Below are 26171 nucleotides of genomic sequence, written 5' to 3'. Positions count from 1 at the left end.
GCCCCAATAAACTTCGTATCGGCCTCCGAGAGAGCTTTGGTTGGGAAGGCATTTTCATAGATTGGAACTCGATTGTCCCGAATCTGGTTCCCGTTTTCCGCTTGCACCTGCTGTTCAAATCGAAACGAAAACACTTACCGGTGACAGCCACACTGCCGTCGCGTGCAACGGCCACACACGTCACGATGTCTTTGTGTCCTTCGGGTTTTTTGCTCTTGGGTCGAGCGGGATGGCGTAGTTCGCTGCGTTTCAGGTAGAAGTGCCAAACGGTGACTTTGTTCCCCGCAGCCGTAAACAGGAACGAATCGGTTTTCTGGGCTTGAACCGCGACGGTCCGGTGGCCGTCCGGATGAGTTTGCAGAACACCGTTCAGTTCGCCGGTGTGAACGTCGAAAATGTGTGCTTTGCCGTCATCGGTACCCACGATGCATCGGCAATTATCCTTTGCGAAGTCTACGCTGCTCACGTTCCCGGTATACCTTCGCGAATGGAGACGACGAGCAGGATTAGGTGCTTTCGATGGACTCGCCGGCGGTACTCTCACACAGGAAGGTCCGATTGTTCCGGGTAGGATATGAGCCACCGGTTTTCCCTCGGTGGGGAAGTAACGACTTACCCCTTCAAACAATGAATGTCTTTCCCAGTGGTAAGAGAACGCACGTGGATCGAGTTATCCTGGCACGTCATCAGCAGGAACGTCGAGTCGAAGGAAACCCTCATCGATGAAATGGCCGAAGGTAACGTGATCGTATTCAAAAGCGAAAAATTATCCAAGCTCCAGATGCAAACGGTGCGATCACACGAAGCTGCGAAGAAAACAAAATCGGTATTCGAATTCTCCACCGCCAACGAATGCGTCGAGACTCTCGAACTCCCGCCGCGGAGCTCGAATGGCTCCCCGGACGATCTATGTACACTTTTTCAGCGAACGCAAGCTCCAGCAAACCGTACTGACCTGTTACGAAAACATCGTCCCCGCGATTGACGACGACAGCACTGATCATGCCGCGATGGTTCTCGAGCCGTTGGACCATTTTCCCAGAGTCGAAACTCGACACTACGACAACTCCGATCGACGATCCGCTGATGAGGAAGTGTTCTTTGTGCGTGACCGCCAAGCACTCTATGCTTGCGACGTGATGACTTGATTTAGAGATCAGTTTGCCCGTCGTCGCACAGAATACCATAATCGTCGTATCTTCCGACCCGGTCACAACTTTCGAGCCCGACCGCGTCAGGCGTAGACAGGTGATCGGGGCTTTGTGTCCTGTGAATGGAATCCAGGTTACTGTCGGGTCCGAAGTCCGGGGGGGGGGAGGCCGATAACGAGGCTTAAAATATTTTTAGCTCGCTCCAGTGAAAGGACCCGATCTCTGAGTTTCCGCATTCTGATTAAGTGATGGGACGGCGAAAAAATTAAGTCCCGAAGCAGGACCCTCGGACGCGCGCAAAGCGCGGATCCAATCTCGAACAATTAGGATGGGCTCATGAGCTTATCGATCGAGTTCGGGCAGAAAACGAAATAAATCTCGGTAGCTATCAACGTCACTGTCGTCGTCGGATCGTACCTGTCATCGTAGCGAGGCGACGTTTAGTGGCGACGTGGAACACCTGGACGTCGCGTTCGTCTTCTTCAAGTACTACGTAAAGCTTTTGGCTGTCGTTCGAAACAAGCATGAGCTTCACAGGCGAAGGCAGCGTGAACGACGTCACCTGAGGCGGCAGAGTGAGGTTGAGCCACGTTGTCTGCGGCACCAGCAGCGGAGTCTTGGCGTTTTGACACCACGAGTTGGCCTGGCTGACGAGGTCTTCCAGAACTTTCGAGGTCCCGTCAGCTTTAAAGCGAGAGGAACGAGCGTGTTAGTTAATTCAACAGCAATGCGACTGTGGGCCCGCGACAACCATCAGTGGATTCCCGCTCTTGTGTGCTATGCACAACGGCAAGGTCACTCGGCGACCCGAGCACGAACGATTCGAGGACCACTTCATCCGCTCCCTTCTGTCTTCCGTGTGGGGACGCAAGCCAGGGGAAAGGGGGGCTGACGGGGGCTGGCCGGGGGAGGGCGCACACATACAAAGCTGGGCATCGTTAAAAGTTTTCCTCCCGAGTTCGTCAAGCCATCGAGGCCGCTGCTTGTTGCGCCTTCCGACACCGTATGCCGCGCAAGCGCGCGCAGTCACTTGCGCGATCGGGGACGCTCCCGATTTCCCCCCCCCCGATCGAGGGGGAAACGGATGAATTCGACGAATAATGAAGTCGAGGGATTAGCTGCGCTGCTCGACGTAAGCGCATCACGTACGTACCTGCGTAAGGCGTTAGCCAGTTAAGGATTTCGGTCGCCAACTGCTGGGGATCTTGACTCAGTACGTCGACGGCTTGCTTCGTCATATTGTAGACGACTTCGACTTCCCAGTCGAGTAGTCGGGATCTCACCATCTCGAGCACGGATCGTAGGTAGCTGACCGATGCTCCGCGAACGGTGCACTGGAGGAACTCGAAGTTGCACACGGCGTCATGCTTCAGCCGATGCATTTTACCTGTGGAGCGCAGAACACGGCCAGGAATGAGATGAGTTCGTCCCAAGGCGATTGAGAGTAAAAAAATCGGATTTGCTGCCGTTAGATTGGCTCCAGCAGCGAAAAATGCGGCTGCGGAAAAGAGTCGCTCTCGAAAGTCGACCCACAAGATGAAATAGTCGACGTGTTCGATCAGTCCTTCGACTCGATGCTTTCTCCCCGCTCGATCAGCTCCGAGACCGTGAAAGCGGAGCGTATCGGTGGTCGAGACGGCCCAAATTAAAAAAATGTTCTTTCCCCTGGACGAGAATGTCCCGGTAGGAAGGGGGAGGGATAGAGGGGATGGAATCCGGAGCCGGATCGAAATATACAAGGAGCGTTCTCTGAGGATTGATCAGGATCCAGAAGTCCCGAAGGGGTTGGCGAGTCCGATGGGAGATGAATGTATGATACTGTTTCCCTCCTAATAGACCGGGCGGCATCTCGAACGTCGACTTCAAGACTCCTTAGAATATTGCCCTCTCGAGCGACTCCGCTCGCCTAATGTAAAAGCCCGCTCGAGCTATCCTAATGTGAAAGCTAACCTTTCCGAATTGAAAACGAAAGTCGACGAGCGACTCCGCTCGCTCCCGACGGCAATATTCTAAAACTCTAGAGTGTTTTGAAGTCGACGTTTGCGGTTCCGGTAAATCCGAATATAACTACGGTATGCATGAGCGAGGAGACTGTGCAGAGCAGCGAGCCATACGAACCGCCGTTTCCCCGAAACTGCTTGCAACTCAAAAATCGCCTCGGAATTCCCTCTCGAATTCGGGTCGGAGTCATGTCGATCTACTCGAGCTCTGGCTCTTCCACCGAACACGTCGTCTTCAGAGGTAAGATCAAAATCATGGCTCCGAGAGCAGCGATCGGCACTTCATCGAGCGCCTGCTGCTCGAAACACAGAGACGTGCCCCGCCACCACCTAGCGTGCCGATCATACAGCTCAAGATTGCCGGAATCCAGGCACGGCGCTCCTTGCCTGGGCAAGCGTGCGGGGGAACGCACCGGCCTAGTGGGTGAGCGGGCCGACGGGCGAATGGAGCAGCAGACAATGATGCTTCCGGCGGCGAAGCTTGACTCCTAATTAAAGCGGCACAAAGGCGCTTGATTCGACTGTTAGTCCTTGACCAACGGAGCGCGATTTCAGCGAGGCTCTCATCATCAAAGCGCCACTTTCATCCAGTTACACGCGCAAGCTCCCTTCGGATAAGCATACGCTCGCGTATCAAAACAAACTGACAGTGATAATTACAAAGATGATAGTTAGTGGAAAATTCGCTGTCTCGATTACCATACTCGAGTGCTTTGTAACTTTCCGACGGGAGGGAAAGCGTAGATCCCATCGAGGCGACGCGTGAATGGAGTCGCATTATATACGTGTACTAGATATAGTGCTCCGTCGTAGGCTCCGTCGTGTTTGCCAAGAGCTCAGTAAGTCCACCCTTGCACCGAACAAACGAGTCCGGACTGTCAACCATTCGTTCTTTACTCTTGGTACCCGCGATATTCATCACACGGCGCAAGGCTCCCGCTCGCGAAGCTCCTCCGACGCAACGCCGCCTCCCCTGCTGTGAGCGTATTTCATTCAATCGACGAAACAATGGAATTGAACTTAGTCGCCTTGTCGTCTGGTTTCGGTTTCTTCCTCTTCCCCTGGTTCCAGGCTCATTCATGGGCTCCGCGTGGTCTCCGTGTTCCGGGAAGACCCCGCTGCTGGTAATGAATCCATGGAGTTCGATCGAGGCAAGAGATAGCGTTCCGTCAAATCTTCGCTGCTGCCGGGCTAAGACTCCGTGAAGACAGAGAAATAGCTTCCGCGCGTGGAAATTAGGAACTTTGTAACTCAACGCGTGTCCAGAGAGGTTGAGCCCTCCTCCGCGAGCGGGTTGGTTTCCGACGGAGCACACAATGGGAAAAGTCGAGTAAACTCTCCGATGAGCACTTCAGCTGGCCGGCAGTCGAGGGCTGATACAATTAATTTCGAGACTCGGGTGACGGGGAAGTCGAGTTGGTGCTCTCGAATACGACCCGGTTGGTATGGAAGAGGTTCCCACGGAAACCCAACGTCGAGGGCGAATACTTCCAAGAGCGACCGAATGAGTACGACGACAGATTTGAGGTTTTCAGCCCTGGAAATATCTCGGAATGTATCCTCGGCGAGGCTCCCTGAATGGAGAAACTCGCTCCTGACAGAATTCCTACGGGCGCGTAAACGACAAGCCGGGTGAAAGTTTCTCTGTTGGGGAACATCCTACATCATCTTGGTCCGTTCCACCAGCCTCTCGAATAATGAAAGCGAAGGCGAGCCCTATGATAATACGTTAGCACGGCCGCGCTCACACTCGAGTCCATCCTCGACGGAGGAGCGAGAAGACTAGCGAACGCGCACGAGCGTGCCCGATACCATACTATTAGAATAAGAATTGCAGATGCGTAATCCGGGATTTTCTCGCCAGGCGAGGAGGGCGTCTTCGGAGACGGTTTTTCGTCGTCTCTTTCTCGGGGGGTTTTTGCTGTTTGACAAGCGCACAGGTAACGCCCATCCACCCACCTACCCGTTGGAAATCAAGCGAGGATCAAAGTGTTCCTCTCAAAGGAATGCTCGAGCCTCGATCCACGGTGTGACGATCTAACGACGAGCTAGCTCCGTAGAATCACAGTCTCACCCCGACAAACACGAGCGCTCCCGATACGGCTGATAATGAAACGCTGCAGTCGAGCAGTCTTGAAGGAAAGCGGGAAAAAAAACCGAGCGGTACCTCGAGGGTCCGTCGACGGAGGGAAGCCGTTCTAGTTTGTCTTGTCAAAGCAGGCGTAATTAAGTCACGGAAGATTTAGCCTTCTTATCTGGAAGACCCTAATGTGGACAGGTGATCTAGTGGAATTAAAAGGGACCTGTATCTCATGAACTAGGGGCACCTCGTATACGTGCAATATGTGAGGAGAACGGGGTGTCGCACGGCTCGTTCTCCCGCTGCTCCATGCATCCTCCCGTGCGCAATACTTTGACGCAAATCCTGTGCCTGTGCATTCTGAGTGGATGAGCGGAATATGACGCGAGAAGAAAGATTCGTCCGAGTCATGGACCTACCTCCAGCGAGGAGATGAAACCACATTTCGTCCACTTCTCGTAGAACATCGGACCAATCATCTCGACGTTTTGCTTTCCCTACATCATCGTACGAGTTGCCCAAAACAGCCGCTTTCTCTTCTTTCTGTGCCAAGAAGCCCATGTGGAAGGCACCACCTAATTCGCCATGGCAACTCCGGAGGTCTTCCTCGCTGGCAAGATACCTGGAAGGCATAGCAGCCGATTAGCTTCACGGATCACAACCGATCGGCCCTAGAACGCTCGATAGTTTGCAACTGAATCGCTCCGCTGATCAGCTGATTCAATGATCTGTTTGAATTCTTTATCTCCTCGAGCGATGTTTCATCTGGGAAGAGCGAGCGACGCGAACTACAAAGACTTTCTTTGAGTGCTTTCGAGCCAGCAGTAAATAATGCCAGCAGTCCCAACCGATTGGGAGGCCACGGAGAGCGACCATTATTTGCAGAGCACTCAAATAGCTTTGAAGTTTTCGCCTGCCGTTGACACTGAACCAACTCGGGGATCGGGCCATCGGCTGATCGTGTCGAGGCGATATCAGAGCTCTCTCTCTCTCTCTTGTTCTTTAAAGAACTCGGAATTTTAATTGTTAGAACGTGTTTTCCATTTTCCTTCGGCCATCGTCTATCACAGCGGGTGCGGCGGATCGACAGTAGACAGAATATGATAATTTGGAAAATCTTCGGAAAGCCTCTCGAAACTTCGATCAAGGACGCATAATTCCGCCTTTTCGGGTCGGACTTTGATAAGCCATTAACGCGTAAGCTGTTCCGAGAGAATATTTTGAAAATATTCTGCTTCCTGACTCCAGTTCAAGATACCGCCCGAGATGCTACGCAAAGTACCGATGCTAGGGTTCTGACCACGGAGCGCTCACCTGTTTTTCACGTATTGGCTTATGCAACGATGACTCCACTGGATATAGGAACGGCAGTCAACGTAGGATTGCTTCAACAAAGAACCTGCGGGATAACCAAACGGAGAGAACGACGTACTTAGTTAGCGGCCTTGTGCTCGGAGGTTCAGTAGACAGGAAGCATGCGCAAGAGTCGGTCTTCGACGAAATTACCCGAAGATCCCGTGTATCAGAAGGTTTGGCACAGAGGATAGGAAATCCCCACCGGGGGAATAGAGAGGAACTCAATCGATACCGTAGCCTAGAAAATTTTCTTCCCACTCGTCGCTTTCTCGCTATTCGAACATCAGCAGGAAAACCGTCGTCGGGGTGCTGTACAGGCTTTGACTCCGGCGGAAGACGCCGGACGGTTGGACTGGCAATGCGATATGCCGCCCGCGAAGGGAGCCATTCCGAATCGTTCAGAAATCCCCTCCTCACCTAGTTCCTTTGTAACGACCATCCAATTCAGGGGCAAATGGTTGGAATCACTGTCTGTCGATTGGAGCAACTCCATGAGCTCTGGTTCTCGGAAACCGTAATTTGTGCATGCGAGGAACGAGCAAATCCTTTTCACTGGCTGAACTCCGTATCTGCAGGAAAGTGGAACGAGCAACTTAGAGAATGCAGGAACCTAGAATCTCCCGGGCGAGCGGGCGAGTACGAGCGCGCGCGGCGTCACTTTCGAAAACTCGAGATTTCAAACGCGAGTTCGTGCCGGTCAGGAGCCCGTTCTCCGGGGACGATTCGAGGAGTGTGGGCCATTCTGGTTCGGCGTTGCACCATCGCGCGCGCCGCTTCAGAATTTCCTCGACGAAGGTCGCTTCAGGCTGGGATTAATAAATAATCAATCGATGACTAATAGAATCGGCCGGAGTAGCTCTAGGTCCCGGCGTGGAAGTCTCTCTGTATACATGCTGTCAGTGCTGGGGATAATTGACTTTCCAGAGCAGCGGCAACAGGCGCATCGGCTCACCTTTGTTCGAGATTGTCGAGGCAGTCGTTCACAAGAGACTCGCAGTCTAGAGGAACACAAATGCTCGCATCCGAAGACTTCCAACGTTGGCTTCGTTCACACAGAAGCCGCACGAATAGAGGGCCCGAAGATATGTTCTCCAAAGCCTCAGAGACGCTGCGTAGCTGTTCGCAAGTTAGCGTTCGTTTGCAATCTTTGAGACAACTTTGGAGCATGGCCAACGTCGCCGGTCCGCTCAACACTGTGAAAGAGGAGGAATAATTGTTGCTTGCAAAATCGTCCTTCTCGGCTCCTCCACTCGCTGCGTAACTCAATGAAGCATGCCGAGCGATGAATACGTTGAACGAGTTCCTTTGTCCGAGCGAATTGATGATCATTCCATTTCCGATAGACATTTCTCGAAGACTCGAATCGGAAGGAAATCCACAGGAGTCAGCCGATTGGAGACGATCGACAGAGCCGTCGTAAATCGTTGCCGACGCCGCGGACTGACACCGCGGAGTTTTTTCCCCTCCCTCCAGGCTCATTCACCAGCGTTGTCATGTGAATAAGCAGAGTGTTCTCGGATTTGAAACATGTTCGCCCTTCAGTGATACGAATCATCTCTAGCGATGATGCGGAGCGAATCAAGGAACACGCCGCGCTGTCGCTGCCATTATTCCTGTTCCGACGGATGCGTCGTGAACTTTGGGGAGGTTTTACGAGTTGGGATGAAGATAGAACGCGGCAAGTTTGTGACAGTCCCTCATAAGGGGAGAATAAGGCTCGTGGTCCGAGACGTCTCGCCAAGCTTTGCATTCCTGTTTCGTACTTCGCTCGACGATGGATCGACTCTGAGAGTCGGCTCCGTCACCAGCGTCGTCGAACACGAGGCCGAGCTGCCCTCAAGCGACGGCGGCTGCAAGAAGCGTCGACTACCGACTCGATTCGCAATGGAGCGGCCGCCGAGCAGCTGTTCCTCTCCGACCGATCTGGCTGCACCTACACCGGCCATTATTATCGATCCGTACAAGAGAGAATGACGAATGCCGAGGACCACGGGGGACGGTCCCTTCTTTTCCAGCTAAGCTTCTGACGTAAGTAGATAACCATTATGCCAAGCCGGGACAGGCCTCGGAGAGAGCGATCGGAGGAGCTCTGATTTTAGGCTGTACCTGTAGCTTACCGCTGCATTCATATTGGATTGAGGCAAATATTTACAGAGGCCTATGTTTCGCAGAGAAGCTTACCCGGAATATGAACATAGGAATCGGATGAGGAAATGCGAGATTTCAGAAGACTCATAATGTTGCTTGATGCGGATGATACGGAACAAATAATATGCACGTTCAACGGAATGGTCCACGGCAACCAGCCGAGTAACGATGCCTGACTCGATGGCGGACACTTGAGTTCGTCGAGATCGTCGAGAATGATGACGAGGTCATTGGTGGTCGTCTCGACTTGCTTCAATAAGTCCTACGGCAAACAAGAAATCGTCATCGATTCGGACAGACTCACATGCGTATGTGTTTATGTGTACAGAGCTCGAGCCGTCGTCCGCTGCCTAACGTCCGAGAACTCGCCGAGAGAACGGCAAGACACTGTCCATCACCGAGAGTGACGATAACGAATTGAGATAAATGGAACGGCTAGCAGCAAACTCCAGGACGGGGATAAATCTGGAATGAGTGAATAGATGAACGACCGGACGACGCTCACCTGGAACCAGATCGATAGCTTCCCAAGCTCGAAACTCTGATGCTTCGGACTGATCTCGAAGCCGAACACCATCGATATATGAAGACACATATTACGCAGAAGTTCGGCCGTGTACGAGGAACAAGGGCTCTTGCCCACCGAGCGAACGATGCGAACCACATCGTTTCCCAACCACTCAGGACAGTAGGTCAATACCTGGCGATGAGAACGGGATGGAATGAAAGGGGTTTGCTTGCTGGTCGTCGTCGTCGTCGTCGTGGTGGCGGTGGTCGTGTTAATGTTATTTGTTCCGTCCATCTAATATCCGCTCTTTCACACTCGCACCCCTCCGAGTTCTCCAATCTCCCACTCCTGTCTTCTCTCTGCCGATATTGGCCTTACTTCGAACTAATGGCTTGTCGTTGTCGTCGCTGGTGCCGTTGTTGTCGGCGTTGCCGCCGTTATTGTTGCCCACGTCGGCGTTGCCGCTGTCGAGAAGCCGTCGCTCGAACGAATCCATTTTTCTACCCAGCTTACCGGTATAGCCTCTGGTGTCCGTGGAACTTTTCGCCGACGACGGGGCCGAAGCCGCCTTACCCCCTTCCGGAGGAGTTCCAATCATCAGGAAGTGCCCTTCGCGGATTCTCGAAAGTCTCCGGAATTCCCGTATGAAAATTCCCGTGACGTGAGATTCCTCGCTCCAAATAAGATGGACGGAACCCCGGACACCGCTTTGTCGGAAGTTTGTAATGGAGAGGTAGGGGGGGCGTGGGAAAACCACGGAGAAGACAGCGCCACTGCGTCGGGGACGACGACGACGAACCGGAGTGACAGAACCTGTCTCTATTGCGATGATTACGGAAGTTTGTACGTCTATTTCTTACCTGAGCAAGCAGCGTGCTCTTTCCGCTTCCGTTAGCGCCGCATACGACAATCGGAGTATGACGGGCTCTTTCTTCTTCTCCGCACATCAGACGCTGGATGTACAACAACGGTCCGTAGTCACCGTCTCTGGATTGCGACACTCCCATTTCGCGCAAGTGTTCTCTGCTATTGCACAGGTGAGTTTGAGCTTCACGAACCACTTCTTGGACCACCTGGAACCGCAAGGTGTTCGTCTCCCTCAGCATTGCATCAACGCTCCTCATTCCCATTTCACATTTTCGTATTTGAAATAACAGAATTCGATCTGCGAACGATCCAATAATTCTTCCTCAGAGGGCGAACAGAAACAGGAAGGTAGAAATCTGTGGGGGAAACGGGGCTCCGGGATAAACTGTGACCGGCATCGGAGTTCGTTCATTTCCCGGTAAACAGGGACATTCCGCGGAACATGGGTCCTCTGATATCGATAGCGTATGGATGACGCGTCGTTACCTTGCGGAATGTGGGTGGGAGCTCGTCCCAATCGGGGCTCTCCACGTCGGCGGCTTCGGCGACCATTTCTTTGAGACGCGACGAGAGCGTCGTCGAGAGATCGTCAAGGTAGACATTGTGCTCATTCACTTCGGGATCGATGCCCGATCCCTGCCACGGCAAACTGCAATAGAGAGATGAGAAATTTTGGGAAGACGTCGCGAGTAAGACCATCGCATCGAAGGCCGCTGGGAAAAATGGAAGTCGAGCTCCCTCTAGCGAGAACTACAATGTCCTGTTTGTAGGAGCAAATGCGAAGGGAGAGTCCTCCGTCTATGACGAGGCCCAGAGTCCTCCGTGGAGCTCAGCCATCACGGTCGTTCGTCGGGATGCTCCGTAGGACATATCATGTGCGTACGAGATGTTGGTCCGCCAAAGAGCTGTGAAAACCATCGTCGACTGTCTCGGGGCCGTCACGGCAACGACGATTGACGCAAAGGGGTCTTTCGTCTCTGTTCCGCGATGCGAGACGCTGAAGCGGCGAGTGGGCGCACAGCGGCCCGAACTCTGAAGATGTCGACGACGTCAAGGGCAACGTCGACAGGGAATTACCCTCGGGAAAGTCTTTTCTCCCTCGGACCGGTCGTCAATCGGAAACACAGGGCCAACTATGGCTTGTGGGGCGACCGTGTATTTGCTCAATTGTAGCGGACGCTCCGCCGCGTAATTCGCCTTGTGTGACTTTGTCGAGAGCGAAAGAGGAGGAAGAAAGAAGGGAGAACACGACTCGTTCGAGAGGAAATACTTCCTTGTGCACGGAAGTCGAGAGCCGGTCCTTCTTTCCCAAGTTGGACATGAGACAAAAACGCGTCCCTCGCACAGATTCAGCCGAAGTCAGTCCGCGAGTCCTCTGGCAGGGTTCCCGACGGACGTTGCGCACATTTGGAGAGCGGAGGCTGGGGTTTTTATTCGCGCGCGCGAGCGAGCCCCAACACGCCCCTCGCGCGTACGCCTACCATCAAGGGTGCTCGAGATCCGCGATCAAATTCTGAGATCTCACGCTCCCATTCGCTAACGACTCTTCAACAGTAGGAGCTCTCCGCGAGGCTCCGCGCGAATACTAATGCGTATATTTTTGAATACCCATCTTCTCATCGAGCAAGCAAACTCGATCCCTATGTGGTCGGTAGAGAACACCGCGTTGCGGCGGGGCTTTTGTGAGGTCGGGAAGAAACGCGATTCAGTTATGTTTGAATTATTTCGCATGCAGAGCGAGCTGGAACCGTCACACCGATCCCCGAGGCCGTATACGTACGGGGTGAGATCTCTTCCCGGTGCATCCGGTCAGTCGGTGCCAGAGCATTGCTTGGCCTCGGGGCTCTGATTGTGAGCCCAAAAGTTCTCGTCCGTCGCTCGACAGTGCTCTGCTGCCCAGCGGCGAAATCGGCTGGAAAGAAATCAATGCATGCATCAATGCGAACAACACGAACGAGGACTGAGCGATACTTTCGGGAGCTTCCCATCCGCAGCCGTTCCGACCACCAGGTCAGTAACGCATGGAAACCGAAAGTTCTTCGGTTGTCGGATGCGGGGACACATTTTCCGCGAATTTTCCTCGCCGTCCCAGAGCTCGTACAGTGACGCTTGAGCTGAAGTTTGTTTGACGCCAAAAGATTCCGTGGGAGTGTCGCTCATACTTTTTTATTCATTCGGCATTGGCGGGGAGCAAATACGATTCATATTGAAAACGACTTGCCGTCAAGGAGTTTGTGCACTCTCATATGGAAACACGCGCTAGCTGTTGAGATGAAAAGCAGCGCGCCTCCTTTCCTAGAGGATTCCGAATATGCACGGAGCATTCCATTCACCGACGTCTCGCTCGTCTACAGAACACATCTGGAGAAGGATGGAGCGTCCTCTCGGGAGCACTCGTTCAAGGCTAAGACCTGGCAATATTCCAAAATTCAACCCTTGGCTGAGACGTTGCCGACTCGAATAGGTAGCAGCCGATCGGACGATTGGGTCCGGAACCCGATCCGTAGGCCAGATCAGCTCTGGACGCTTCACTCGAACTTTGAGCCTGGCTTCCTCCACCCTGTTTATGGAGGCGCGCATCGCCTGCCTCGGGTACGCCCGGAGAAAAGGATTTCCGCGCTCTGGGAAGCTTCTGTCATCATACGGGGATTGCCGCCCTGACGAATATGCACGCAACCGACACCCTCTACCGTGCGTGCAACTCCGTGCAAGGGTCTCAACAGGAAGCAATATTCTTGTCGGAAGATAGCGGACTTATGGCGTAATTCATCTTGAGAGAATTTCCGGCGGGCTCGCTTTGATCCGATCCTCGTTCCCAGGGAAGAGGAAGCGCGTGAGTGGGCTTCGTTCGGCCGAGCGTGCGTCCGTCCGTCTTTCCGTCGGACCATCTACCCATTTGATCGCGAAACTCATTTTCAATCTTCCTGATCTTGGAACTCCGACGTTCCTTCGCAGACCAAGTCGCTCGGGAAGGCCCGACGTGGTTCGCCTGTGTGAGGTGAGCGTGCAAAGCCGGTGTGACGCACGGAGCCGAAAAGTTCTCCTTAACAATATATTGCAACTGCTGGCTGCACAGGGAACAAAATTGTTGGTTGTCGTCGGCTACCAAACATGAGACGGCGTTGTTCCGAATTGATCCTGGAAACGTGTATCGGCGGGCACAACTCACACACGGATCCGCTTCGCCGCACCGATCGCATCCGACTGTCATAAAATATGCCCACCCGAAATCGTGACTCGAGGGAAGATCCGCTGATCAATCCGTTCTCCTCAATAGACTGGCGGGGGGCGGAAACCACGTTCACGATTCGAGGAACTCACGGTCTGCTCGACTACTCCGACGGGGAAACTCGACTGAAAGATTTTCGAGGAGCATGGCAGATCGTCTTCGAAGAGGCTCCGCTCGACGAGCGCCCCTCGCGTGTTCACTCAAGTTCCGGAATAAACCGAGACGTCTCGGTGGGGATTGTCAGTAGCGTCGGTCGGCGCTCGAAAAAACCCAGCAGAACGATCCGGTGAACCCGAGTGTCTTTGAAAAATGAGGAATCGAAGGGGATCGGACAGGTTCTCCTTTCCAAAAACTCGTACGGAGGACCATCGCGTGGCCAGCACTGCGTTCCCGCAGGAGGAGGATAACGACGAGCTTTTTCGTTGTATCTGGAGAGGGGCACAAGAGGCGGAAACTGTACGTCTCATTGACGTCCGGGACGAGATCGGATGACCGCAACCTTTAATGCTACCAACTCGTATTGCCGAAAGTGGGCTCGATTAGGTATTGCGGGTGTCATTAGACGGCCGGAATCCTCTCAATTCGAGGAGGGAAAAGGCCGAACATCAGATGGGAAGTATTTTCCGATTGGGAATGCTCCGCTCCGGAAAACGATGAGCCTGGGTTCTCGGTGTCCGCTGGGAAGTGAATCCGACTCAATTCTCGGCGAGCAATCCATCCGCGATCCCAGTCGGGTTGCACTTAGAGTTCACAGCTAAGTTTTTGCCTTGGTGAAGCAAGGTCGGTGGTACCGAACCGGGAATATTTCCATTTCCATGCATCTCTGCCTCCAGCGCCGGGTACCGACGACGCTGGAGCCAGGGTCGTTCAGATTCTCGGAGACTCTTCCCGGTCACGGCGGGGACAGAATCCCTCTGACCGCTGTCAACGTTGTCGCAATGCTGGACAAAGAGTCGCACACACGCAGACAAACCGTTAATCTTTTGGCGTCTTCCCAAAAAACCATCTGATTTTCCCTCCTCCTTTGTTCTCTTTCTCGCTGACAGTTTTCCCGTTCACTATCTGGGGAGCCACAATGTTTCGTTATGTAATCTCGAGCTTTTTTTCTGTGGACCCTCTCTTTGCACTGGTTGTTCTGTCCAGGGTCGATCGGCTTGCGTTGCAGTCGGCTGAATAATTGTCAGCCATAGGAGCGTCAGCATTCTCTCTCGTATCGATCGGAAGGTCCGCTCACAGCAGATTGTCATCGGATGAAGAGGGAATGCCTCAGCTCTGACTGCGGAAGAATGGAGTTAGCGGTGCGAGCGACCAAGAAAACTTTACTCACTTGAAAAAAAAACAGTTTTTCTTGTCGACCCCGAGTATGATGTCGGAGATGAGATCGTTATTTCCAGTTCCGTTTGCGTCGATCTCGTCAAGGTCGCAGAACTTGCCTGCGGCGTCGTCCCGACCATTTACGCCTGCAGCGAAAAAATAAAAGAAGCGTTAACGAACTCAAACTCTCAGACGAGAAATTATTCCTTCCTGCCAAAACAGAGAAGACGAAAAAACCGAAGCGAAATTGAACGAGGCCACGGGAAGGAGGAGAGGGAACACGATTTCAAATAACCTTCGAAATAACTCAACGTTTCGGAATTCGATGTGAATCTAATGAGCTATCAGCAACGAGTGGTCGCTCCCGTGGCTTGTGAGTTGCCAGGCGTCGCTCACCTTCGAGTTGTCGTACGACGCAGAGGATCCGTTGCGGCGCTGATTTCGACAGTTTCAGGGCGTGACTCAAATGGCTTTGTACACCTGGGCGGCAGGGTGAGCGAATTTATTCATCCAATGATGAGAAACGCAGACACTCAAATCGGTGGATCCACCTCGCAGTGCGTACTTGGCTCCATGAAAATTGTCCTCCGAAAATAATCGGTGCACGTTGACGAATACGCCGCGTTGGGACTTACATGTTCTCAGGAGCAGAGGAGTGTTCTCGGATGATATGAGTCCGTCTTCGAGCGCGGTCTTGACACCGTACTCGAGCACCGTGGCCACTTCACTGTCCTCTTCAGCGATATCGTCTAAAGCAGTGTTCGATCTGGAAAAAAGGATCGCCGTCGCCTTTTAACCGCCACCACAGTTCTATACCCAGCGGACGTGATGTGCTCTAGAATTTCCGTCCGTGCTCCATTCCCGGGTCTTGTGTTCTGCTCTTTCCCGCAACCCGGAGGGCTCCGAGTCAGAACCGGAAGTCGTTGACGCAAGGGTTTGTCCTAACAAACTCTTTGAGGAAGAAATTCGATTTGTCTCGCTTCAAGGAATCCGCTCCCGCGGTACAGGCGGGACCCAGCGGGACGCGGGAGCAGGAACCACCTATGGGGCGGACTCGCTGAACTCGAGTCTCGCGTGGAGCGCGGCCCTCTCGATGGAACGGCGATTCACGGACTTACAAGAGGGCAGTGCCGGGCCGATCAGAACCCTTTCCGTTCTCTAATCCGTCTACGGGGGTACGCTCTCGGAATCGTTCACGACGCCATTTGGTCGCTCCACGAGTCGAAATGCCGCTCACAAATATCAGGCCGCGCTCCGCACCGTGACCTTCGTCCATCCAGGTGTTCAGCTGCCGTTTGTCGAAATCGTCATTCATTTTTATATTCCTTTGATCATCACTCACCGATTATTATTTGTTGAGCTCGGCGACGAATTCAATGTCGTACTCGTCGTTGTCGCGTTCGAAGCCGATGTTGTCGACGTGACGACATCGAGACAATAAACCGGTGGAATAGCATTGTTGTCGAGGGTGTACCACGATTCAAGAACCGACGTGTCCACGCCTCCTTCATGGCAACAGGTGAGAATGTGATTGAACTCGTCGACTGGAATGGCCGGGGGCAAAACGTACGGTCGACTCTTATTCCCGATGAGACACTGCGGGGCAAAGGTTCGAGTCATTCGTGGGGACACCCGTGGGGAGGCTGCAGAGATCATTCTATCGACATGGAGGGGAAACTTTAGGAACGAGGTAGGACGAAAACGGGGAAGATGAGGTGATGGGCAGAGAAGGCGCCAGAGGAGTGAGTCGTAACGTGAATGAAGTGAACTTTGATTTCGTACGGCACAAGAGATCAGCAGGCCGAGAGCAGTCGAGGCAGAAGGAATATCGAGTGATGATGGAAGGGGCGACGCGGAGGCGGCTTGCAGCTCCGAGCCCCGGATGTCGAGAATTCGATTGAGTGGGTGGATGGGTGAGTAGTCAATGAACGGGTCTATCTTCCTGCTTGCCGCCTCATTTCTGAGTTCCTCTGCCCCATTCATCTAGATCGACCTCGTCGTGTTGATGTGTAAAGAAGCGAAGTGGATGCGACCGACGCGGCGGCCCCAGTCATTGACGGGGCGAACAGGAAACGACTCTCCACCAATGAAGAGGCCACTCGACTACACAGCCAACGCCGATGCCGCTCACACTTTCTGTGGAAGCTGCGCTCGGAAATCGGTTCCATTTTCGAACATGTCACTTTCTTACAAGCAGAGGAAAAAAGCCGCTCCAACAGCCAAGTTTCATCATCCTCCGGATCTACATCATATCGATTCTGATAGGGGACTACTTCACCCTCGCTGGAGACGCATGAAAGGACACCGGATTCGGAAGAAAGGAAAGACCGGGAAGAGTGCATGAAAGTCCAAGTCGTGGGGGTTGGGGAAACGAGGAGGGCGGGAGAACATAGAATAGACCCAGGAGGCATAAGAGAAAAAGAGGAGAGCAGGCGGAGAAAATCACCCATGACGTCAGAGTCTAGAGCCTGTGAAAACGATAGAAGTATTATTCACAACAATGAGAGGAAGAAACGACTCACCATGAGGAAGCAGCCCAATGAGTTGTTGTGACAGTTCTCCAACTCTCTCAGGTGAACGTCAGGAGCTGTCCGAGGATTCAGCCAGGAGTCATTGATGAATTGTTGTATGTCAATAAGAGCTACGTCGACCCCTAAACTCGCACAATGCTTCTGCAGCTCTGGCACCACTTGTTCCTGAATAGCTCGTCTCTCCTGCTCGAAGTCTGAAACATGAGACGCAGGAAGCTGTAACGAACTGGTGATCTCTCGAAGTTTTGCCGCGGGAACGCAAGGTCATCACTCATTAAAACTGAGAACCCGAGTACAGGTTTTATCAAAGTTCCCCGTGCGGTGACTCTCGCGATTCGGTTCGCGTTTCGGAAACATTTTCGTCTCATTACGAGTCCACCTTCTGGTGAGTTTGCGAGCTCGCTCAGCTACTGAAGGCTGGAATTCGGTCTCGGAACTTGGAATGATCCATGAGGGGAGCATTTTCCAAGATCACGGCATAACACCGACTTCCTTGACGACGTGGTGTACTTCTGCGTTGACGCTTCTTCGCGCGTGCACATACATCAGAATCTCGAGCGTCTCCTCCAAGCCTGGTCCCTCGTTCTTGAAAGAACAGAACCATAGGTTCACAGCAGATCTACTCGCGCGATAGCGATGAAGGATTGTGGCGACGTGTCGGGTTCCGGACAAGCTGGAAGCTCCGATGCAGGTCGTAAATTATGAGCTCCTTTTGTCGGAGAACACTCGCGGAGTGGTTATCTGCTTGAGGAAGAGCGAATGACCAACGCGCAAACGAACGGATGAATATCTCTCCTCAGTCAGTCACTTGAAAAGCTGAACGCTAACACGAGCTCCCCCGACTTTGTCCCCGGAGACCGACGAGCAGCGTCTGCGTCGTGGTGGTAGTGGTGGTCTGATACGGAAGCTACCAATCTCGTGTTACTCTGGTGGTGGACAGGACGGAATCAGTAAATCTAAGCAATCCTCCGGGGGAACGAAGACTGTCATCACAGTTGTTATGCTGAAGGCGAGGATCAACATCTACCGAGCAACAGGATTCCTACCGATGGTCACATGGCCTGCGCAGTAATTGTCAGGCACGATACCACCGACGAGCTCATGTCGACGAGGAACCTGACTCATTCGGCTACAGAGATGCTTCGCATACGTGGACTACTATGAGTCATGATGCAAACCCGCGAACATTGATGGAACTGTTCATCTGCGATTCTTCCGATCGGTCGTCATAATAATATGCTCCATATTACCAAGGAAAGGGGATAGCAGGGGCATAGGTCGTGCAAATGAGAAATAAGTTCGAGACGCCTGAGGTGTCCATAAAGAGTCAGGTTACCGCGCTGTGTCGTCGAAGAACTCAAGTGAGCGTACCGAGACAGCTCAGATTTCATCAATGAAATCGGAATCAGGGAGAAGATCTTCGCTCGGAGCGTCGGATCGGTCGCACAGAGCGGCGAGAAGTATTCGAGTGAGGGAGCTGAGTTAAAGTTCTGTACTTTCCAAGGTTGCCGAGGATTCGACGTCGCTTTGTACGGAGCCACCAAGAGAGGCATGCGGGACTCGAGAAATCCGAGCAGCTGAGTACCGATCGAGCTCGAGGATCAATCCACAAATTTTCAACCCGCTGAATTCTATTGGATGCATTCATGAAAACTGCAAAGAGTTCCTCTCCTGGAATGAAGATGCTTCTGTCGATATTTTCGAGTTTTTCGCGTCATTTCTGCATGGTTCTTATGCGCGAGCACAAGCTTCACGTCCCAGTTTTTGGATTGGCTATCCGGGCCGACTATTCCTCCCGCGCCATAAATTGCGCGGAATCGCCTCTTTTAATGATGCCCCGAGATCAGACGCTCTAAGGAGGAATCAGCAGATATCACCCATGGATTTGCGATCTTCCTTCGTGGTCTGAATTCCAGTAGGATCGGTAACGGTCCGCTGAACTCGCAAGCCATCATCGGAGTCAATGGAAATAAGTTCTTCAGAACCATTGGCGTCGGAAGAATTCCTCAAGCGTTTTTGACTCGGAGATAATGGTTCCGGACGAACGGCTCCACCACTCGCGACGGGTTTCTGTACAAGTTCCCGCTTCCCTGGCAACTTTTGGTCATGAGGAAAACTTATCCGATAGCGGAATGGTGCTCATGCGCGTCCGGGGAAAAACTCACATCCAGTCGTCGTGGATGGCTAGCTCGTCCGCTGCCACCGAACAGCTTCAGCTGCTCGTCCTTATCGCTCGGAAAGATGCGACCGTCTCTACGAACACCTAATTAACTCAAGCTTGCGACCCTTTGGGAACTTGCGTGCGCTCACGACGGCCGGTGGGCGTGCCTCGACCCGGCGAACTGAGGTGGGCTGAGAGCCTTGTTGTTCTGTCGAGAGAAAATGGAGTTCCCGGCGCGAGACATTGCAAAGCAAGTGCAGCATAGCGGCAATAGGAGTAGTAGGAATAGAATGAGGACGACAGTTGGTACCTACCGAACTAGCAGCCCGTCAACCCGACGCTGACGGCGGCGGCATACCGTCTAACAAGCTAGTCGACGCGAGGAAGGTTGAATGTGTCACAAGATTACAGCTTGATGGAGAGTCCCATTGCTCTCTCTGGAGCTCAGCGAGCTAGCGAGCGACCGACGTCGTTCCGGCGACCATCATTCTCGCATTTTCCCAGAGGTGCAACTGTTGCTTTCATTTCAGCGCGTGGTTTCTACTCTGAACTGCACATTTCTCACCAAGCAGAACAGAATTCACATCTTTCAACAACTGTCGGGTCGTCGATGTGGCCTCCATTCCGGCCGAATGCTCCTCGGGCGTCCTCGTATCCGTCCGCAGGGGAGCGGTCGCAAGCCCATTCCCGGAGCGAGGTTATCCCCCGTGCCCTCGAATAAATTCAGTTATATGCTTTTTTTCCCGTAGGAATCCTGGCATCCGGAATCATTGAGTATCCGTCGGAGGTTTTCCGCCAGACGGAGCGTGAAAACTTGTGCAGAAAAGGCTCTTTGCGCACGCCAGTTCCGCATTCGATTTTCGCTGAGGTTTCTCTTTGCTTCCCGCAGCCACTGGCAGTCCCAAGAGCCGAGCGTCTCTCGAAGGCTCAGGGAGGGCTTAATACCTCAGCTACTGCCGAAAGTCTCTCTGAGCCATCTTCATCGCGAGTCACCCAATCTGTCAGTCAGTCGATTACGCATTGAACCAGCCCACGTTGACGGCGAAGGGGGAGAGTGTCTTTCTGCTGATCTCAATTCCCTCAGAGGTCTCGCAGATCGGACTAGGTTACGCAGATCCAATACGTAGGAGGAGGTCTGAGCCTCATCAACGAACGCTGAGAATGCATTGTTTAAAGATTCACGAGCTTGGATGGACTCAGGTGACCGTAGCTGGATTTTCAATTTATTCCGCAGACGCTCCTTCCCACCATTGTGGCTCATGTGAGATGTCGGCAGCCGGCCGACCTCTATTCTTCTCTTTTCGGGAAAGAATTCCGGTCATGAATTACGGGTCACCGAGATTTCCTAATATTCCTGGATCCTTCGCTGCGGCCGGCGTCAGACTCTTCATCAAGCTGAGCTTCTAAACGTCACAGCTCGATCTCTTCCATATTTTGTCCATCGGCTCCTGATTGCCCACAGCACATTCACAGATTAGAAGCCCAATTCTAACGCCTCATAAGCGCTTGCTTCTACGTCGACGAAAACCCTCTCGTGTTGAAGATCACCACCGCAGAAACTCAAGTCTTCACTCCGTATCGTGATGCAAGCGAGATTTAAACACTCGAGGCTATTGTCGACATTGATTCTTAATCATTGATACCTGTGATTTATTCACCGTGGTGTGTTTCGGGAAGAGCAGCTTCAGACAACTGAATTCGATTTATGGCCGTCGAGGCGATAGCGATTTATGATTGTTTGCATGAATCTCCTAGAGCTGTATGGCATTTCAGCACTTTCTCTCTATATCGGAATGTGGCAACGGATTCCTCTATCGACCGTCTGGATGGTAGTTGGATACATTTTTTAACCCCTTCCGGGGATTTTCTATAAGAATGAAGGTGGTCGTCGGATTGGGTGGGGAAGTATTCAGGAAATAATTCACCGAATGATGAATTTGATGCTGAAACATCCGATACGGAGTGGGACGAGCAGTCATTGCGAGTTCCGGGTCTAGACGAATCGGGGAATCAGTGGATTTTCCGATGTGTGACGTTGTCTACATGGATTTCGCTTTTACGGGTGAGTCTCTCGAAGCGTCGACACGATTTCCCCTCCAGATTGTCGCCAAGCCCTTCCCACCACTTTGTGACATGCTTGTTTGGTAATTTTTTTCACTCATACGAGACGGTGCCGCATGGTTTTCCGTGTTTAGTTCTCTTTCCTGGAGTTATCGCGACGCAACGCGACTACCGCTACGACTGCGCGCGCCAGCGCTAGTCGACTAGGAGTTCACGAGCGAGAGCTCTACATCGAGAAACTAGAAACGAAGGGGCGGGATCGAGGTGACGGCTTCGTCGAGCAGCTCCCTCCAGAGAATACCGGTCCAGATATGCCGCGGTGGAGAAATCCTCGGAAGCGCTCCTCGTCAAAGGGGTTATGTCCGCTATGAGTGTGTACGGCGCAGAACAATAAAACACTTTTCGCCCTCCACAACGGGTCCGCAAGCTTACGGTCAACGTCTTCCGCGGTCGGCAGCCGTCGGGGGGAAAGCATTATCAAGTCTCTGCCGCCTCCGCTGCCGCCGCCGGCAACTCCTGACGAATGATCCCGCGGGAGATTCCTGAGCAATCCATTCATCATGGGTAACTTCAATTAGAGTTTTGAGAATTCGTTGGAAACTATTCCGAGAAGGTCCCTCACCCATAACCGAGAGCTGAGAGCATTCCTCAGGAGAGACTCTCAGCACAAAAATACCGTCGAGGACCTGGACTTCCAAGGCCTTGCCTACGGTCGAGCGAGAATATTCGACTGACGGAGGAATGTCGAAGGCTCGGAGCAACGGCGGCGTTCTGCGGCGAGCGGAGCCGACGGCTCTATGCGCCCGGTGCGGCAGCCCCGAGTCGATACACCGGCTCATTCCCTCGACATCACTTAGCGAAAATCGAAAGTTCCCGATCCTAGACGATTGGTGGCACTTTGACAGCCTTCCCTCGGTGAGGATCATAAATGAACAGAGAGGGAGACTAATTCGGAGACGGGAGCTAATTCTATTACAGTCGAAGCGCTTCGACAATCTTGACTTTTTTGCCAGTTGCCCTCGACAACAGACACATCCAGCCAGGATGTTTGCATTCTCGACCAAGGAGAAACGAACCGATAGATAGACAGAGAGGAAACGGCAGACTTCCTCCGAATAGAATTTAGGACTATTCGCTTTAGATGCGAAAAGTCCCAGATCCCCTTCAGATTTGGATTAAAGCGTTCGGAACTTGCCCAAACTGGATTTCGCAGCCTCCTCCCTACTGAGGAAAATACGGGAAAGGTCGATCTCGGGAGCTGAGTCTTCGAGAACGATTTCAAAATGAACGCGAGCACGAGTTCGACCATGTACCTATTCCGAAGAGGAACGATGTTCGGGAAAGATCGGCACCTGCTCGTATGCAACGAATTGTGAATCATGACAGAATCTTACCGCTTTTTGAGGAACTGAGAACGACCTTCAGGATTCGGGCCGGCGGGTCCGGAACGGATGTGAGATTCCCTTGCAGGACAGCCTGTAGGATATGGTCCTGGTAGAGACTAGCCGATTGAGCCATCCTAATGGTCCTACCACTGTTGCTTCTGGGGGCCCGGGCAGCGACGACGGAGCCGCAGACGACGACAGCAACGCAGCGACGGCGGTGACAGGAGAACCAATTCAGATGATAACTGGCTCTTATTTCTTGTCCCCTACAGGATACAAGGACGCTTTCGGTCGGCACTTCCGCTGAACTTCGGCATCGCCTGTAACACGAGAATCGCTTTTAATATTAGAATGACAACTATTAATGGAGGACACTGTATTCTTTTCCCGTCGATTCTCCCCGACCCGGTGGCAGACCACGAGGACTTCCATCTCGTACGACGGATTCTCCGCCGGGGAGATCGGACACAATTCTGTGACACAGCTGAAAGGCCGGACTTCGGACCGACGTCGCTTCGGAGCAATAGATCGATTCGGAGCAATAGTCTCCGGTTGAATTCCGGGACCCTTCAGGGCTGAACGCGATTCAGGGACAGAGAGCGAAGTTGACAACATTTCCCCTTTGCGAGCGTCATTTCCGATCCAAGAAAATCCGACGTTGCGAAACGACCTGCCGTCTCGGAAAGTAATCAACAGAGTCAGTGCTCGCATTGTGCTCAAAAATATTCAGATAATCCTCGACTCTGGAATCGAATCAGCGACGGTTGGGACGCAGTCTGCTCGCTCCGCTCCAGTCTCAATCGGCTTTCGCATCAGCCAGACCCGAGATCGAGTTATCAATATTTCTGGCGTAAGTCCGAATGACTTCGCGAATCCGTTGAGAACCTCGCAGTCGGGGTGTATAGGTATATTCGCTCGTCGTCCGACCGTGCTAACCTAGATCAGCGGTTCTCAACCTGGGTTCCGCGGAACCCTAGGGTTCCGCGAGCCCCTGCTCGACTGCTCAGACTTTTATTCATTTTATCGAATTGGAATGAATTTTCTAAGCTTTAATGCATGCAGGATACTTCATGCGATCGTGGTCGAAGGTTTTGAGGTGATTAAGGGGAAAATTTGGAAAGATAGAGTCCGAAACCAATAATAAGGGTTCCGCGGAACCCCACCAGGGTTCCGCAGGGCAAAAAAGGTTGAGAACCCCTGACCTAGATAATGTTCAGCTGATACGATTGCATGATGTGCATTCGACGGTTAGGGACTCCGACCCTCGGATGGGAGAGGCTGTCGTCGGAAAATCGGCTGATCCGCAAGGACCTTGATAAGTAGATACAGTACGGCTCGCCTGATCGGCCTATCCGCCTTCGCTCAATCCGAGGAATCACAAAGCCGTCTACGTTATTTTTAGTCGCTTAATCGGTCTAGACACCTCCCCCGATCCCGAAAGACTCGATTCGGTGCCGGGCTGTCAGGTGTTGTTGGCAAGCACGGCTTGGACACAACCAGTCCAAATCGCATTTCCTGAGGAAGCCCCGTCCGATACTCTCTCTCTCTGAAACATGCAGATTAACGACAGCTCTCATCCCAACTATTCGGCCGGTACGGCTTGATCTCGATGATGAGCGATACAGCGATTCTGACTCCGCGCATGACGAATTATGCGTACCGCCGCATCCGGGGGGACCCTCTCTGCATGTATGCGTAATATATTATTCTAGTGGACTGTTTTTTCCCAGCTCGAATAATGCGCGAGGAAAGGATGATGACATGAGTGCTGAGTTGCATCGCTGCCTGCGCAGCCACAAAACAGCCGCGGATGAGGTCGCAACGCTAATTCGTATCCTTAATTCGTTCCCGCTGCATCGATGATCTCCCCTAGCGGCGCCGAACGGCGTGCCATCGAGTCCGACCGATTGATCCTGGGACTGTTGCAAAAATCGATCGGCGGATCGAGGATGGGGCCATATAAGAAAAAAATGTACGCTCCAGAGGCTGCATAGTGTTGTGAGGCCACCGTCGGGTCCGCGCTCCGCGCGAGATAGTGCCCGCGAGACCTGAAAGTTGAGTCATGGGTCGGCTAAACAAGCGCTACCGAGCTGGAGTAGATACGGATTTCGTGATCAATGAATCTTCGTCACGAAGTGAGTTGTTGCAGATGGATGCTCTACGGGAATCAATCGCTCCTTGAGAGCGACCTGTGGTTCGATCATGGTTGCCCACCCGCTCTCCATGGGGATTGTCTCTCGATTTCGCGCCCCAAGTAACTTTTACCCCTAGGCTACCCAACTCCGGACGGCGAGGCTTCGGAATCCGCCGCTTGAAGATCTCTCGATTGTATTCCAGTGGTATGCGACTACAAACAGACCCAGCTCGACCGACTGATTTTGTAAAATTCAAGGCTTTGTTATCAGTCAGTCGGAACCGGTCCGGAAATTCCGCGGATTCGGAGCTGTGTTCGGAATTCCTGAGCACCTCGTCGACTGAACTGGCTTGAATCAAGCTCGTCGACGTATGTATGAACATGTTCCAATTTGCAGAAGCAGCAGCGAGCAGAGCTACGTACAAACGGCGCGCGCGCAGGAGGTCCACGGCCGAGCGCTTTATCAGGAAGCTTGGCAGGCAGGCAGGCAGGCAGGCAAGCAGGCTGGCTGGCTGGCTGGCTGGCTGGCTGGCTGGCTGGCTGGCTGGCTGGCTTGCTTGCTTGCTTGCTTGCTTGCTTCCTGCGTCACAAGGCCTGTTCCAATCGTTTCTTCTCCATCGGCGGTTACTGGAGGGCGGCAGGCCGACCCCTCTTGGTCCTCCAATCATCCCCTGTCGGCCTCGGGCAACGAACAGGTACGAGCGAAAACCTTTGGAGATACAATGGGGTACCGACTGCAAGCGACCCGCCATCCGGGAATAAGGTAGACAGGAACACACGAGAGGATATTCGCTTCTGGATTCTCCTGTAGTTTTTCCCTCCACTCCGAGTCTCAGCGATTTTTGGTTCGCTTGCTCAGTAGGCGGTTGCCTCCGTGTCGCGGCGAATTCCCTCTAATGAGTTTTTTTATTTATTTGATCTCGCTCATTCATGCTTCAATCTGGCTCCGAGGGGATAAGGAGTCGATCCCTCACAAGCGCGATTAGAAACTGCGGGTGATGGCGGATACAGTGATTATTGGCAATCCTGCAGGTCTGGGTGTGTTGGGAGAGCCTCTAAGAGCCGGCCATCGCCAAGCTCATACTCACCCTCAGCTGCTCTCGGTTCGAGTCTACCCCAATGGAAAAATCTCAGCGTAATGAAATAGTTCGGTGAGAATTTGATCTCGCGGTGTCGCAGATTCGGAGACAATCCTCACCCACCGATTTTGGGACAGACGCGACGTCAGTATGAGCAAAGCTCGGTT

The 26171-nt window shown here is 52.9% G+C and overlaps 1 protein-coding gene across 1 annotated transcript in view; it reads right to left on the bottom strand.

Annotated features, from left to right (window-relative positions):
• Positions 1-22924, bottom strand: part of LOC100897250 (NACHT domain- and WD repeat-containing protein 1-like) — a 31287-nt gene extending 8363 nt beyond the window's left edge. Inside the window, exons 1-20 of the mRNA XM_029111412.1 lie at positions 22801-22924; positions 17176-17378; positions 16074-16249; positions 15695-15706; positions 15289-15419; positions 15050-15133; positions 14667-14799; positions 10597-10759; positions 10104-10316; positions 9241-9435; positions 8769-8997; positions 7540-7780; positions 7005-7156; positions 6546-6630; positions 5651-5853; positions 2305-2538; positions 1569-1835; positions 956-1267; positions 617-806; positions 139-479 (exon numbers count right to left, since the gene is read on the bottom strand). Coding sequence (XP_028967245.1) covers positions 139-479; positions 617-806; positions 956-1267; positions 1569-1835; positions 2305-2538; positions 5651-5853; positions 6546-6630; positions 7005-7156; positions 7540-7780; positions 8769-8997; positions 9241-9435; positions 10104-10316; positions 10597-10759; positions 14667-14799; positions 15050-15133; positions 15289-15419; positions 15695-15706; positions 16074-16249; positions 17176-17378; positions 22801-22924 — 3688 coding nt within the window. The remainder of the gene's footprint in view (positions 1-138; positions 480-616; positions 807-955; positions 1268-1568; positions 1836-2304; positions 2539-5650; positions 5854-6545; positions 6631-7004; positions 7157-7539; positions 7781-8768; positions 8998-9240; positions 9436-10103; positions 10317-10596; positions 10760-14666; positions 14800-15049; positions 15134-15288; positions 15420-15694; positions 15707-16073; positions 16250-17175; positions 17379-22800) is intronic.
• Between the last annotated feature and the right edge of the window lie 3247 nt (positions 22925-26171).

Source organism: Galendromus occidentalis, unplaced genomic scaffold (assembly GCF_000255335.2).
Source record: "Galendromus occidentalis unplaced genomic scaffold, Mocc_1.1 scf7180000077440, whole genome shotgun sequence".
In the NCBI taxonomy this organism is placed as follows: Eukaryota; Metazoa; Arthropoda; class Arachnida; order Mesostigmata; family Phytoseiidae; genus Galendromus; species Galendromus occidentalis.
The sequence above is the reverse complement of the archived record's forward strand: the minus strand, read 5'-3'. Positions and strand labels throughout refer to the sequence as shown.